The sequence below is a fragment of the Lepisma saccharinum genome, chromosome 17 (genome assembly GCF_977018435.1).
Source record: "Lepisma saccharinum chromosome 17, izLepSacc3.1, whole genome shotgun sequence".
NCBI classification, from domain to species: Eukaryota; Metazoa; Arthropoda; class Insecta; order Zygentoma; family Lepismatidae; genus Lepisma; species Lepisma saccharinum.
This window is the reverse complement of record NC_139245.1, coordinates 40016756-40031473: the sequence shown is the minus strand read 5'-3', so window position 1 is coordinate 40031473 and position 14718 is coordinate 40016756. Positions and strand designations below refer to the sequence as shown.

Sequence of the window (14718 nt, the reverse complement as noted above, 5' to 3'; positions counted from 1 at the left end):
AATGTAACCAGGGGTAGACTAGGATTCTCTCAAGAGTCCAATTTCAGCACAAAATCTTGATTTACGATTTTTAACGTAAATGTATAGCCAATACTTAGACACATCTTGCATGTGACTGTTGGCAATATTTCGACCTACTAATGTTGCCATATATGGAGATATGTCCCAAAAATGGCACTTTTCACTCAACCCTTAAATCGCCAATCAAAAATTCATCAAATGTTGCATATGACCAATATTTATTTATTTATTTATTCATTCAGAGTTCCAGATACAGTCTTATTTGGCCATTTTACACTGAAACAACATCAAGTAGAAACAAAGATAACAAAAGATAAAAACAATAACAACATGGGATAAATTGTCGCAAATGACAGACTGTTATGACATCAGTCATCAAATGTCTAATTATGACCCTTTGATAATTTCTTACATATTTTTCTTACTCAGAAGTTAATTTCTGAAAAAAATTGAATACTGCTTTCCTCCAGTTATTAATTTATATAATTTTCTGTATGGAGTGAACTGATAATTTTAAGCATTGAAAAATATCTCAATGGATGAGGCTGTATAATGCAGAAAACCCGATGTAAACATCTCTTACGGTTTTCATGATATACATTTCCAAAGTTTGGGTTGTGCGATTTTTGAAACACTCTATATAAGATGCTGAGCATCATGGTATTCAAAACATCGCTAAATCATTTGAGAAAGCAGGAAATGGGGTATTGGGGGACAAACGGTAAGAAATTGTTACAGACTCTATGGAATGTTCACAACGTTGATAAAAAAAACATTTACTAACTTACGCTGCACTGCAATTTGAACTTAGAATCATCAAAATTTTGCACATATTACAGCAAAAGATCACAGTCGCCAGCCTGAAATTTTTAGTCACCATGGCGACCTGGCGACCGGTATTTTTCGAGCCCTGTCCATGAACCTCCAATCCATCAACCCATAAGTGAGTTGATGAATTAGACATTCAAAAATTCACTCACTAAGAAAGCAACGGTACAACAGACGATGCCAACATCAGTATCAGGATCTAGAAATTGGAAATAATTGCGAAAAGGCCTACCAGAAAGACGTACTGGTAATGTGAAAAATTGCAATTAATTTCATCAAAACAACGTTGATACACCTTAAGGAATGTTCCGCGAAGCAGATACATAAGTACAAATGTCAAAACTTGACTAAACGAAAAACTTAGAGGTGTCCGAAGGATAGTAAATGTTTACCCATTTTTTAATATTATTTTTTCATATTTTTTACAAATTGTCTAACTGAAAAATAATTTTGATGCATTCTAACATATGTAATTACTCCAAATGTTAAAACGTAATAGTGTGTTTATATATGTAATTGTAAATTAATTGACCTGTTCAACATCGTGTACATTATAATCTATTGAACGGAAAATGAATGAATGAATGAATCATTTGCATTCTGAATGGACGAATTCACAACGCCTTAGGAAGAATATACTATACCAATCAGAACCTTGGACGAACATACTAATTGATTAATTCATCTTACATTCTGCCGCAGGAATCACTGTTCCATAATTGCCAATAGTTCTGTCAAAATCATATTTGTCTCTTCCAGAATGAAGGTAATAGGTATGTTTACTATTTTCGTTTTGCCATTGTTTCCTAAGTTCATTGAACTAGGACAATTTGTCATATTAGTATTCGTGTCCATGTACGTTAATAAACAATTAACGACTACAAGAATGTAAATTGTATTCCATATAACATAAAGAAATTTCCTAGTGTCTATCATGTTTATATATTATCAATTTCTTAATTTCTGTTCTTGCGTATTTCCGAAATTGGACGATTCGTATCACCATAAGATGGAAGAATCTATTTTCACACAATTAAAATATTTCTTTGCTTTATAAACGATTACACATGTACCAGAATGGGAAGTAAAAATCTCGACGTTCGTAACGAGAATCTAATCCGACGTCAAGAAGAGAAACAAGGGGTCACGCCATTTGGAAAACGAATATCAACATAAAATTACATATTTCACACATATAGCCATATGATATAGCTAATTTAATTTCAGTCACTTTATTATTTTTGTAGGAACACCACGATTATGGGCGCTGGGCGGAAACATGACTTGTTTCCTCCATGTAAAAGAAAGAAATCTTACTTTCCCCTCCCTGGACGACAGTGACGGCGATTAGGGAGGCGAAGGGGGCAGTTGCCCCCCAATTTTCGCAACTTTTGCCCCCGCACTATGCTAAATCTTATCTACAAAGGGAAGTATACTGTCTTGACCTCAGTTTTTAGACCCAATCGCCGCCACTGCTGGACGATATCGTATTTCTGAAATGAAAACTACTGTTGCAAACTACCTGCAAAACTTTAGCTCAGAAAAATTTAATTCTAAATTTCCCAAATATCCGGAAAATCTGGAAATAATGTCAGGAAGGCGAGATCGGGACGGAATCCTCCCCCCCCCCCTCCATCCGAACCCGATACCAACATATTGGAATACATTCCTCCAAGTCAAGTTTTTAACGCGAAGCGATTTCTAATACTGTGCTGTGGGTGGCAGAGTATAGAAGGGAATAGAGAGAGCGCAAACGTGTTTTCTGGGCGAGGGGAATGAAGCCGTGAGCAGTGTTTCTTTCAGGCACCTGCTGAGCACCCCCGGAGGGAATCTACCGCCCCTCCGGACAAAATTGTATAAAAAAACAAAGTATAAAACTTTTCTGCTGCCGTTGTTACCCTTACATCGGACCACATTACTTTGTGTGGCGAATATTTTTGCCTTTATATTTTCCCCCGTAAAGAACAACGCCCACACTTGTCCAATCTTACAGAAGAAGCAGAATAAAACTGGCAACCGCACTAGCCGTATCTCCTCTCTCCCATCTTGAATGTGCAGTAGTGCTTTCCAGTGGCGCAGGAACGTTTCTGATTTGGGGGGGGTACAAAGTCCACCTCTTCGTCTGTCCGTGTATGTCTGGTTCTTCATATGTACACACACACACACACACACACACACACACACACACACACACACACACACACACACACACATATATATATATATATAATTTCCACAGATTTATTTCTGGTACATATAACCTAACACATATGGCGGTGTACATATACTAGCTTAGAAGCATTATTTATCTGCTTTCAGATTGAAAGTTTAAATGACAATGATGAACCTAAATGTTGCAAATCTCTCAAACCTCATGCATACGTAGTAACATTTATGAATATGTAAGCGAGAATAAAACAACTATTTAAAAGTAAAATGTCATGCTTTAGGTACTGTGATGACTATATTATTGATTAAAAGTTGAATTTGCTACAGAATTTCAATATGATATAATCGTTAAAATAATGCAACAATTATAAGTCTCAAATAAGCTATACTTTTCCAGTAGTATTACTGCATAAAACATGGGAAAATGTACTTCAAAATAACCTGGCAATACTGTACATCCACTGCATACACATAAATGGAATGCAAATTTTATGTTGTAATTACACTTCATGAAACTTAACATATTTCAATATTTCAACTCATTTCAATATTTAAGAAAGCAACATGAAAACTAAAGTGTTATTTCCCTGCCTTTACACTTTTCCAAATACCCTTTTTCTGTACTCATTGTTAACAAATTCCTTCATCAATACTGCCAGGTCCAAGTTGTCTAAATGGTGTTGATAAGCATGAAGCACACAAAGGTGATTCAATCGTTCTTGGGACATTGTGCTCCTTAGGTAAGTCTTGATCCTCTTCAATGTGGAGAAGCTTCTCTCAGCAGTTGCTGATGTTGATGGAATTACAAGAAGTTCCTTCAATAATGCCTCAATCAAGGGAAAAAGGTTTCTAGTTTCCTTGTGTAAACTTCTAAATTTTGCTACAACTTGATGGATTCCTCTTATCTCCGAAAGTCTTGAAAACATCTCCATCTCCAATTTGAGTTTTGTTGCTGGAATTCCCCTATTTTCAGCTTCAGTTATCATAGACTGCTTCCAATTTTCAGGTGACAAAAGTACTAGATTTTCCAGTTCGCAGTAGGTTTTGAAATCAGGCTGATCAAATCTATACGATATTTCTCCGCAAATATTATCTAGTGCTTCAAAAAATACTGTTTCGTACATATCTTCAACAGAGGACCACCTATGAGGCTCAGCTGGTTTCTCAGAATGCTCTAAACGTTTGGGTGGACACCGTACTCTAGGTAGCAGCGGTGGAAGTAAATCATAGTCTTCTATTAATTGGTGGACATTATTCCAAATTTTCTGAAATGTTTCATCATTTCGCTTTCCTTTCAGATGATTCAATACTACTTCAACAGCTTCTCTGCTACCGATGACTGTTTCGGAAGACTTCTGAAGAGAGATATTTAGTTTTTCAGTAGGCGCAAAAATTAACTGACAAAGTAAGATTCCAAAGACTGTAGATCCTTTCATTAGGTTGTCAAGAAGACCACGGGCCTTGCTTGAAGAATCACTAGGTGCACTAGAAATGTTCTCGAAGAACGCTAATAAAGCAGAATAATTTTCAACTATCGCATGTAAAGATGACGTACGAACTGACCATCTTGTTGGGCACAGAGGGCGAGGTGAGGTAAACTCCGACACTCCTTCAGCAGCTTTGATGTCTTTGAACTGTGATATTCTTTTTGGAGAATCCTTTAGAAATACACCAATATCATTTATCAAGTTCATTGTGTCTCTCAAAAGGGGGATGGTTCTTGTGGTATCTTGAAGAGCCAAGTTTAAATTGTGGTTATTACAGTGTACAAATAATGCTAAAGGCTGTTTCTGTTTGATTAATGCTTGAACTCCTTTTCTTACACCAGACATGTTAGCGCCCCCATCATAACATTGTCCTCTAAGATGTTCTAAGGGTAAGTTAAATCGCTGCAAAGCATCGATAATAATGTCATGCAGAGCACTTCCTGTTGTGTTAGATGTTTCGTATAGACCCAAAAAACATTCACGTACCTCTAAGTCATTTACTGTTCGCACACTGATTGAAACTTGCTCTTTACAGCTAATGTCACAAGTCTCATCGACAATTAGGCTAAATAACTTGTTCTCTCTTACTTCAGAAATTATTTCTCGTAAAACACAGTGTGCCATAATTTGTAGTATTTCATTTTGAATAACATCAGAACTGAAGTCCTTTTTTCTTTTCAAAAACTGTTCAAGTTGTGGTGTTTCATCTTTTCTCAGTTGATTGAGCTGGTATACATTTCCACTTTCCTTGTAATGTCCTCGCAAAGGAATTCCCTGCCTAGCCAAGAAACGCAAAGAATTAATCATTGCACGCAAAGCCACTCTTGCACATTTCTGCTGTTCGTTCTTTGCAGAAGAAAGCACACTGCAAATTGGAACGGATTCAAGCCCACCTAGTTTCGTTACAGCGTCCTTATGAAGTGGACTGCATTCATGTGAAGTCAGTTTCTCATTTGCTTTATTCCATTTACGGAATCCACGACCATTCACGAGATCGGACACTTTCACTACTTCATCATACTTTTGTCGAAAGAGTCCTTTCTTCAGTGCCTTGCAACAATAATAACAAGAAAATCCTTCTATGGATGAATTGTAATGAAGCCAAGGATACTCACGATAGAGCTTCGTTTGAAAGTAGAACTTACGCCCATTAATTATCTGTGGTGAAATATTGAAGGGGTGATATGGTCTGTTGTCAAACATATTGGAACTTCCACTTCCAGAACAAGATGTTTCTTCAGAAGAACCTTTAAGAGATTTTTTTTAAAGAGCTTACAACATCACTCATTTCAGCACGCACATCTGGAACGGAAAAATCAGGAAATAATAAGTACTTATCCCTGTGTTTAAATAAGTGCAATTAAAAATCCTTTAAGTATAGTTAATGCAAATACTATAAGAACTTATTCGCCATATCATAAGTATATGTCAGTATTCTCAGGATTCCCTTAAAATCAATTTTTAAAGTATTAATTTTCAAAGTTGAAATATTCTTATGTGATTCTTCGTTGATTTAAACCTTCAAAATACTAACTTTGTACAAAACAAATTAATAAAATTATACAATTTCGTGGTTTGGAAGCACAAGAGCTAGCCCTGATGTATCTTACTGCTGTTTTTCCACCTGTGTAACAAACATATGGGATTTACCCAACTTAAACGCAATTACAGCTTTAAAAGAAAGAACACCATGAAAATATGCCAGAGAGTAATAGCCTACTAACTTTAGAAAGAATTGTGTAATGTTTTGATTTTTATAGCTTTAACTTAAATATCAGCGTTGCCAATGTGTGTAATGGAAACGTGTGTGGATTGTGTGTGTATTCTGATAAAAATGCTCCAATATCTCAAATTTTGTTGACACTATTTTTTCTGTCGTTCGCAGATCATGTATTTCTTATATCAAGAAATGAACAAAAGAAATAGATTCTCATTTGCTGCTTCGGTCTTCCTTAGAGAGATCCACTGTAACAGTTTAAAATATTACCTCTCCCTGCTGCATTCACAAAGGAACGGAAGGGACAGGAAACTTGAGAAGGGCAGGGGTTGGAGGAAGGGAGGTCCTTGGAGATACTGGCCGTGGTGGACAGTGATGACGACAACCGTTGGAAAGCTGGGGGCGGAGGGGGTTTAATTTCTCTCGTTCTACTGCCACTAAATCAAAGCAGCTAATGGAAAATGTCAAGAAATATATACGTAGACAATAATAACACAATTTTTAAAAATTTATAGTGCATATTATGCTACTTTGAATGCATGTTTTGGCCTCATTAAGTGAACATAAACGCAGACAAATAATAATTGAATATTCTCTGATATAAATCCAACCCCTTACGACGATATACTAATGAAGTTGATTGATTGATTGATTTGGTTTATTATACTCAGTTTTCAGCCACTTTTGGCTAATCGCGAAGGTGAGGGTGAGTGCTGATACCAGTGACGTGCGGTGAAGTCGACACTTGGGGTAGCAATCAGTGGCATGCCCAAGGGAGGTTGGTGTGGGCCATAATCCCCCCTCCCCCTTTAGGGCCCAGTATTCCTAAAAATAGAAAATCAAAGAAAGGAAAGAATTGCAAAATGAGGAAGGACTATTGAAAAGAAGCACACGTTAATCCCACCCACTTTCGAAAATCCAAACCATGTTGATTTACTATTGAGCCAGAGATCCCGGGTTCGAACCCCGACCTGGGCATGGCTGTTATTTGTGTTTGTCCCTTCATCAATTTTATCGTATCATCTTCACGATTATCCAAAAGTGTAGGAAAAGCGAAGTTAAAGAAACCAAATCAAACAATCAATCAATGATTTGATATGATTTGTGCTACTTAGCGTCGCTGACACATTTGGTTAATCGCGAAGATGATACAATACAATTAATGAAGAGACAAACACAAATAACACCCATGCCAAGGTCGGGGTTCGAACCCGGAATTCCTGGTGTCATAGCGTGCAGTGATAACCACTCCCGCGCGTTTGGTTGATTTGGTGTTTAAGTCCACTTTATGTACATAAAAACTAATCGGGACTGAACCTACAGTTTAAAGTGGGATCCGAACCACTAAGTGCCTCCACCAGGTACCGATCCGGGACCACTTGCACTCCTCTACGGAGGTCGGCCGACAACAAAGACGAGTGGAAAGCTCTAACTATTCGAATACGTGGGTATCGGTAAAGCAAACTGCGTATTTACTCAGTCGTGCGTAAATTTCAATTGGATTTTTGAAACACCATATTTGTATATGATTAACGTTTTTCAAAAAAAAAATTGCATTGCTTGATTTCCCTAATTTCTCCATCTCACGATCTCGTTACTGAAGGATCGAGCCCTGGCCTGTTCATGAGTGTTCCTTTGTAACCACTCTTCATCCATTTAATTTATTCAACGTTCATCGTCATGGCAGAATTTAGGTAAATTGATGGAAATGCAACGCTAAAGAAAAGAGGAAAATACAAATAATTTCCTCCCAGTGCATCTGCAGGGCAGTGTGAAATCAGGAGTACAGAGTTCTCTCTCTGTTTATGATTGTCCCTCATGACTTCCATAAGCTCATTAGCTACTTATCGCGATTAAATCTATACAGCTACAAAAAGCGATGGGAGGTGGCAAAAATTCAATATATTAGAGGAGATAAACAGGTAACAAAACACACCTTTTTTCTACTTTCTTCACTGATATTCATTTGGCTTCTTGAGTTCTGGGATACATTTTTCATTCCAAATTATTTCATTATTCACTGCAGAGTTCAACACATAGGAACAAGAATGCGCTTTCGCCACGGGTTCGAATCCCGGCCTGAATTGTCCTTTGTGAGGTCCCTTCATCAATTTCATTATATCATCCTCATTTTCATTTTCACGATAACCAAATGTGGCAGAAAGGTGAAGTAAAATAAACCAAACCAATAACAACAATTTGAACGCGCGTTATTTTGCCCAAATTAATACATCCGTATTTATGACTGTTTAGCTTACCCATTTTTTTTATTGAGACCAAATTATTAGTATATTTAAATAAAACACTACTACAACAAGAGCGAGAAAGAGCGTGAGTAAATATTTGTTATTCAATCATTATATATTCCATATTTGAAAAAAAGAGAAAAGAAACCATAACATTTTTGTCTGCACATAATACAAGTAAAACTACATCCCATATCATACATACATAAAAGGTTGTGTAAATACAGAGAACGTAAGTATTGCAGAAAATTTTTCCCTGAGTTCTTTAGAGGATTTACAAAGGAATCGAAGGGAAACCTATCCCCTATCTGTTATATAGGAGATAGACTGGAGAACCTGAAACCACGGGCTTTCAACCATGGGAACGGGGGGCGAGGGGGCAAGGGAAGTACAGGCAGAACTCTTCCCTTTCGCTTCGGGCGATTGTGTATATCTGAATCTGGTAAGGCGGAAGAAGAGCCAGCTAGGGTATCCAGCCTTGCCAGCTGATCACATCGAGGGACGAGAAGCGCGTGTAAAGAAGTGTTGCATATGAACTGAGGCTTCAAGACAATAAATATTGTGATTTGAAAATAATTAGAGATGTGAGATTGATTGATCTATCTCTGCTAGACTAGCTACTCCTCAGTGCACGTCACTGACTGATACGATGAAATTGATTAAAGGACAATCACAGTAGAGAGCGTCCGTAACCAGGCCGGGATTCAAACCCGGCATCGTAGCGCGCTGTACGTGATGAAATTGATGAAGGGACACTGACAAAAACAACCACGCCCATGCAGGGATTCGAACGAGAGACGCCGAGTGTCGTAGAGCATTGCTCTGCCATAGATGTCGACACTCGAATTATTAAAATGCCACAATGATCACGCCCATTAGAAAATAGGAACATCTTAACTTTTATGAAATTATTTGGACAAACAAATAATCACTATAATAATGGATTTTTTAAGAATATTTTGTTAGTCAAAGCTCAATAAATTTATTACAATACGTCACAAACCGATGAATTGTGATACACTAGCCAGTCGTGTATGCTACATATACAGGTTGCTTTGTAAATTTTTGTTGAAGACTTACTGAACGATCCTATGGTGACTTTGTCCCGTTCTGCTCCCCCCCCACCAACTTTGCTTATAAAAATGTGCGTGATTTTTTCAAAGCGACGCATTTTTCAAGAGGAGAAGAAAGGCATTTTTCTCCAAATCACTGTCTTCCAGAAAAAAATCGATCCAGTCCATAGGGTACAGTGAGATCCATGAGTATTACCGTGTAAATTGTCCATCACCATGTTCGTGCACTTTATTTGATCCAATAAGAGCTTCAAGAATTAAAAGAAAACTCTAAACACGCTGTTGACAACTTCTGTACCAGCATACATAAAAATCCATCGTTTAAAAACACATACGATGTAAAAGAAAAATAAATAAAAATAGCCATTGACAATTTGCACGGTAATACTCATGGATCCCACTGTACAACGCCTCACGCTCAATCCTCCGGACACCCTTACTTATGAGGAATTTAAAAAAGCAATCAAATAATGCAAAAATAATGTTTCTAACCTCTTTAGTTTCTTTTCTTTTTTAAGATTGGAAATTACGTGCTTGCGCTTGAACCCCCCCCCCCCTTTTCGGCATATGTAAGAAATATAGGTGTAATTTCAAAATCAGTGTGTGTGTAATTTCACAGCAGCTTTCGTGGATTCTGTGCGTATGCGCCTGGCAACGCTGCTTAAATTACAAACTTTCTCATATAAATTGGCAACTTCAATAATATTTCAGTCAGGAGTGTTCAACAAATTTATAATTAAGGACCATTTTCAATCCAATAACACGCTAACTCCCTGCGAATAGTTTCAGGTTCAAGTGTAGGATTCAAAATGAATGTCCTTTTCATCAATTTCACACAGCAAAGCGACGTAAAAATTACCAAGACTATCAACACGATTGTTACGTTCCTAGCAACTTTCCTCACCCTTTACTCCTATAGTCGGGAGCATGGAGTCTCTAAGGGTCTACACTGAAACCTATCTTCAGGGTAGGTGCAGAACAAATCCAACCAACGTCGTGAAGTTTTAATGAAAAGTTTATTTACTGCTTGAGTATTTACAGCCAGTGGTTAGGTAACTCGTAACTGGAACTTGGAGGTCAATTGTTAATAGATAATTTCGAACTTACTAGAAAGGTCAAACTAGGGTGGCCCAAACCTAGGTTTTACAGAAGAGCGGCATACACCTATTCACTTCTTCCTAGACTTGGAGTTATCACCCGAGATTGCCAATTTAGGTTTTTACAGAAGAGCGGCTTGCACCTATTCACTTCTTCCTAAATTGGAACTTATATCCCATTCGGCTAACCTAGGTTTTACAGAAGAGCGGCATACACCTATTCACTTCTTCCTAGATTAGACCGTTCCTATTTGGCCAGTCTAGGTCTTTAAAGAAGAGCGGCTTGCACCTATTCACTTCTACCTAGACTGACACCAGAACAGACCTCCTTACGGACCAAATTCCTTCGTATTTATACCCAAAGTTCCAGCCTCGAACACCTGTCTTTAGGTAATTTCTTATTACAATACTCTAAATTACAACAGAAAGATATTTGAAAAATACATAGTTTGGCAATTAATAATTTACAAAGAAAGTTTACATATTCATTTGAGTTAACAATTATTTCTTTAACGTTGATAAAATCTTACATTTTGGAAATATACAAATTTAAATGTTCCGCCATTATTTAATTACAATTAGGTTAGTTCATCAAACATTGATAATCTTTGATTGGCAAATCTATATTTACATCATAATAAATGCTCGTTGTCTTAAGCGAGCTGTCTTCATTTGATAGTTACAGAAAGGTGAATACATTAGTTCAACAACGCCTTGATTGGCGCGTTCATATTTGCGTCACAACATGTAGTATCACGGACATTAACAATGACTTGAGGTAACACTATATCCATTTTTCTTTTTAACACGGCATTGCAAAGTTACAAAATAAGTAAGGTCGTAACAGGTTCCCCCCTTTGTAGTTTAAAGGAAAATTTGAGAAACGAAAGTGAAACAAATTTTTCTTTCTCTAAACTCTTTGCCTTTCTTATACATTTTTTTATATATACACCAATTGCGTTTATTATTTCAAATTAAATGATTAGTTCAGTACAACTAATAATCATATTGTTTCCCAAATATTAATGCTTTATCAACATTTATAACACAACACTAGAAATTATATGGTTAGATTTCAATTAAGTACGTCTTAAATACAATTTTATATTCAAATTTTAAACTGTTAAATCAACATATCATACAATTCTCAAACGATAATATTTGAACACAACTTTTTAAACGGCTTTCTTTTTTATTATATATATATATATTTTTTTTTCAATTCAACACAACAGTTTTTAAAGAATTAACAAACAAATACAACATATCAAGGTTACACACATTTAGTTAAACAAGAATTTGTTGCTTGATTAATTATTTCCTGTAAAGGTGATGTTCAGTTATAAGCTATTTCAGTAATCACCATTTTTTCTTTAATTAGGTTTTCTTTAAAATAAACCGCATCCCGTTCCAACTAAACAATTTCTTCATTTCTCGCTTGGCGCCATTCCGACTTAACTTTAGTTTCTTTGCCAAGAGTTGGAGGAAAATCTTCTTGTTCATTTTCACTTCCGGGCTTAGCTCCAGGAACCATCCTTGCCAATCAGGGACATCCTTTTTAGGAACCTTGTCTTCCTTCAGGGGACTAGTAACTAGCGAGGCAGGTTGATCGTCATAAAAATGGTCATTAATTAGTTCAGGGACGTTTACTAACTCCTTGCGCACTAGGGTTATCAAAGCTTCAACAGGAAGGTCGTCCACTAGCTCATCACAGGTTAGTTTGTTAACGTTTTTGTCGTTCCCAACTTCCTTACAGACTGCCTCAATACTAGAGGAAAATTTGTTTAGTATGTCTCTTAGTTCAGCCCTATGCTGCCTCTGCTCAGCTTCGATCTTCCTAAAGGTATCCTGTAGTCGTTCGTTTTCCTTTCGCCTAGTTTGGATCAATATTGAGGTAAAACTTTTGGTAAGATCCTCTAAATATCCCTCTAATCTTTCATTGTCAGAAGTCCAAGCGTTGGATTGTTGAAACCACTGTTTGTAGGACTTGTCGAACTCCTCCACAATTTGTAGTTCTGCTAAGCTTAACTCTTTGGGTATCTGAATAGCAGAGCTCTGTCGTTCAGCCATGTTAGTTCTCTAACAATCTTAATACGTAATGCTTGACCGTTTATCATAATCTCGCTTTTTAAAGAATTTCGAGCCAGACCTAGACCTTTATGTAATAATTATTGATCTCTCTTTTTCTCAGTAGAACCTTTTTAATTCAAGAGTTTCTCACTCTTCCTTATTATTTGACCTCTCTTATAAACGTTTACAATTCAAGCCATCTTTGCTAACGCTATGAGGACTCAGCCTCTTAAAATAACAATTTCTTCCTTTAAATTGTTACAGCAATTTCTCTTCTATCCTCGAAGAGTAAGGGAATCAACCTTTTCCCCTGGTAGCCCTTCCTTGGCTTACCAAGCAATAACGCTTACTCGGCCTATGGAAACATCCTCGGTTCCCTGTGATCAGTTTATAAGGTCTTTCTTTTCATTCAGGTTCTGCACTATTATTAAATTTCTGTTTTTCTAGGTTCCAGTCCTCCTCGGCTCGAGCTCCACTTCTCCAGCAATTCCTTTCTACGTTCGGCTGAACAATTAATTTTTTTAAGGTTGTGGAAATTCTCCTTTCCTAAAACTTCCTTCGTCCAGGGATCCCTTAGCAAAGCCACATTATTCCCTATTTCTATTATTTCATAGGGACCTAGGAAATATTCGAAAAATTTGGCGATTTCTTTGTTTGGTGCCGAACTCAGTTTACGATTTCTTTTTAACACTAAATCTCCGATGTTCAAAATATATCCGCTTTGCTCGCCTTTCTTTTTCTGAGTTCTTGGTTTATATGAGGCCAGGAACAATTTGGTTTCCCATTTGATCTTTCCTTCGTCTCCTTCGGGCCATTCTAAATGCTTCAATGAATTAGAAGGTACTGGCTTGTTATAAAATAGTTCAGCTGGGGCGTATCCTGTAGCTTCGGATACCGAATAATTAATCAGCCAGCATACTTTATTTACGTATTTGTGCCAAGAATCATGTTGTTTTGAGCAGAAAGTCCTCAACAACCTTACGATTTCTTGGTTTACCCTTTCTACGGGATTACTTGCAGGATGATAGGGAGTGGTGAACCACGGAATTATCCCATGTTTCTTTAAGAAATTAGCCCACTTATGGGAAGTAAATTGAGTCCCTCTGTCTGATAAAACATATTTGGGTTTAGGATAATGAGCCATATATCCTTGTTCAAGTTTATTTTTTACTTCTTCAGTTTTAGCAGTCCTTAAAGGGTAAGCTATAGCGTATCGACTGCCTACATCCACCATGGTGAGGATAAAGTTAAAAGTCCCGGATCTAGGTAGCTTTCCCACTATGTCAATAGACAATACTTCATGGGGAAGTTTATTCATAATGCTAAATTGTTGCCTACAGATTCCTTTCCTGTCCGGTTTGTTTCGGGAGCATACCAAACATTCCCGCACATATTGCGCAATCTTCTCTTTCATTTTCGGCCAGATGGAATGAAGTCTTAGTCGTTTATACGTTTTGGTGAACCCGAAATGTCCCGCTTCGTCGTGCTCGGCGACCATTACCTTAGGAACTAAAATGTCTGGAACTAGTAATCGGTAAGTTCCTCGTCCCTTCTGATCCTTGTAAAACAACAAGCCTTCATGTAGCAGGTAACCGGAATCAGGTTGCAATAGAACGTCTCCAGAGATGTTACGGCACCATTCATCTTGAAGTTGGGCGTTCCGCCACTCTTGCAGTTCTTCTCCTGCTAAACTGGGTGTTCTCGTCAATCCCACTGAGTAAGTGACTTCATTTTCAGGATCGTTATCCAGGAAATTTTCTGCTTGAGGATATCTACTTAGGACGTCGGCTATCCCATTTTGCTTTCCACTAATATGAAAAATGGAGAAGTTAAATTGTTGAAGTTTTAAGGCCCAACGGGTTAATCTAGCACTCCAGTCACGGCTATTCTCTAGCCATATCAAATTTTTATGGTCCGTATAAACGTAGAACTTGGTGCCATACAAGTAGACCTTGAAATGATCTATTCCGAAAAGTACTGCTAAACATTCGAATTCTTGTACGGTATAGT

The 14718-nt window shown here is 37.3% G+C and overlaps 2 protein-coding genes across 5 annotated transcripts in view; both read right to left on the bottom strand.

Moving 5' to 3' along the window:
• The window catches only part of LOC146001684 (pyruvate dehydrogenase phosphatase regulatory subunit, mitochondrial-like), a 51751-nt gene extending 50092 nt beyond the window's left edge, over positions 1–1659 (bottom strand). For 2 of the 4 annotated variants that reach the window (XM_083139328.1, XM_083139331.1), the window contains exon 1: positions 1540–1659. The gene's annotated coding sequence lies outside the window, so the exon portion shown is untranslated. The other 2 variants (XM_083139329.1, XM_083139330.1) reach the window with 2 other exon arrangements.
• Positions 1660–3611: 1952 nt separating this feature from the next.
• LOC146001387 (zinc finger MYM-type protein 1-like) lies at positions 3612–4712 on the bottom strand. The gene has a single exon (XM_083138702.1). It carries the CDS (start codon positions 4710–4712, stop codon positions 3612–3614), a length of 1101 nt encoding a protein of 366 aa, XP_082994828.1.
• Positions 4713–14718: the final 10006 nt, after the last annotated feature.

Excerpts from the sequence above, each read along its gene's own strand:
- LOC146001387 (XM_083138702.1), bottom strand. The coding sequence starts at position 4,712 with ATGAACTTGATAAATGATATTGGTGTATTTCTAAAGGATTCTCCAAAA.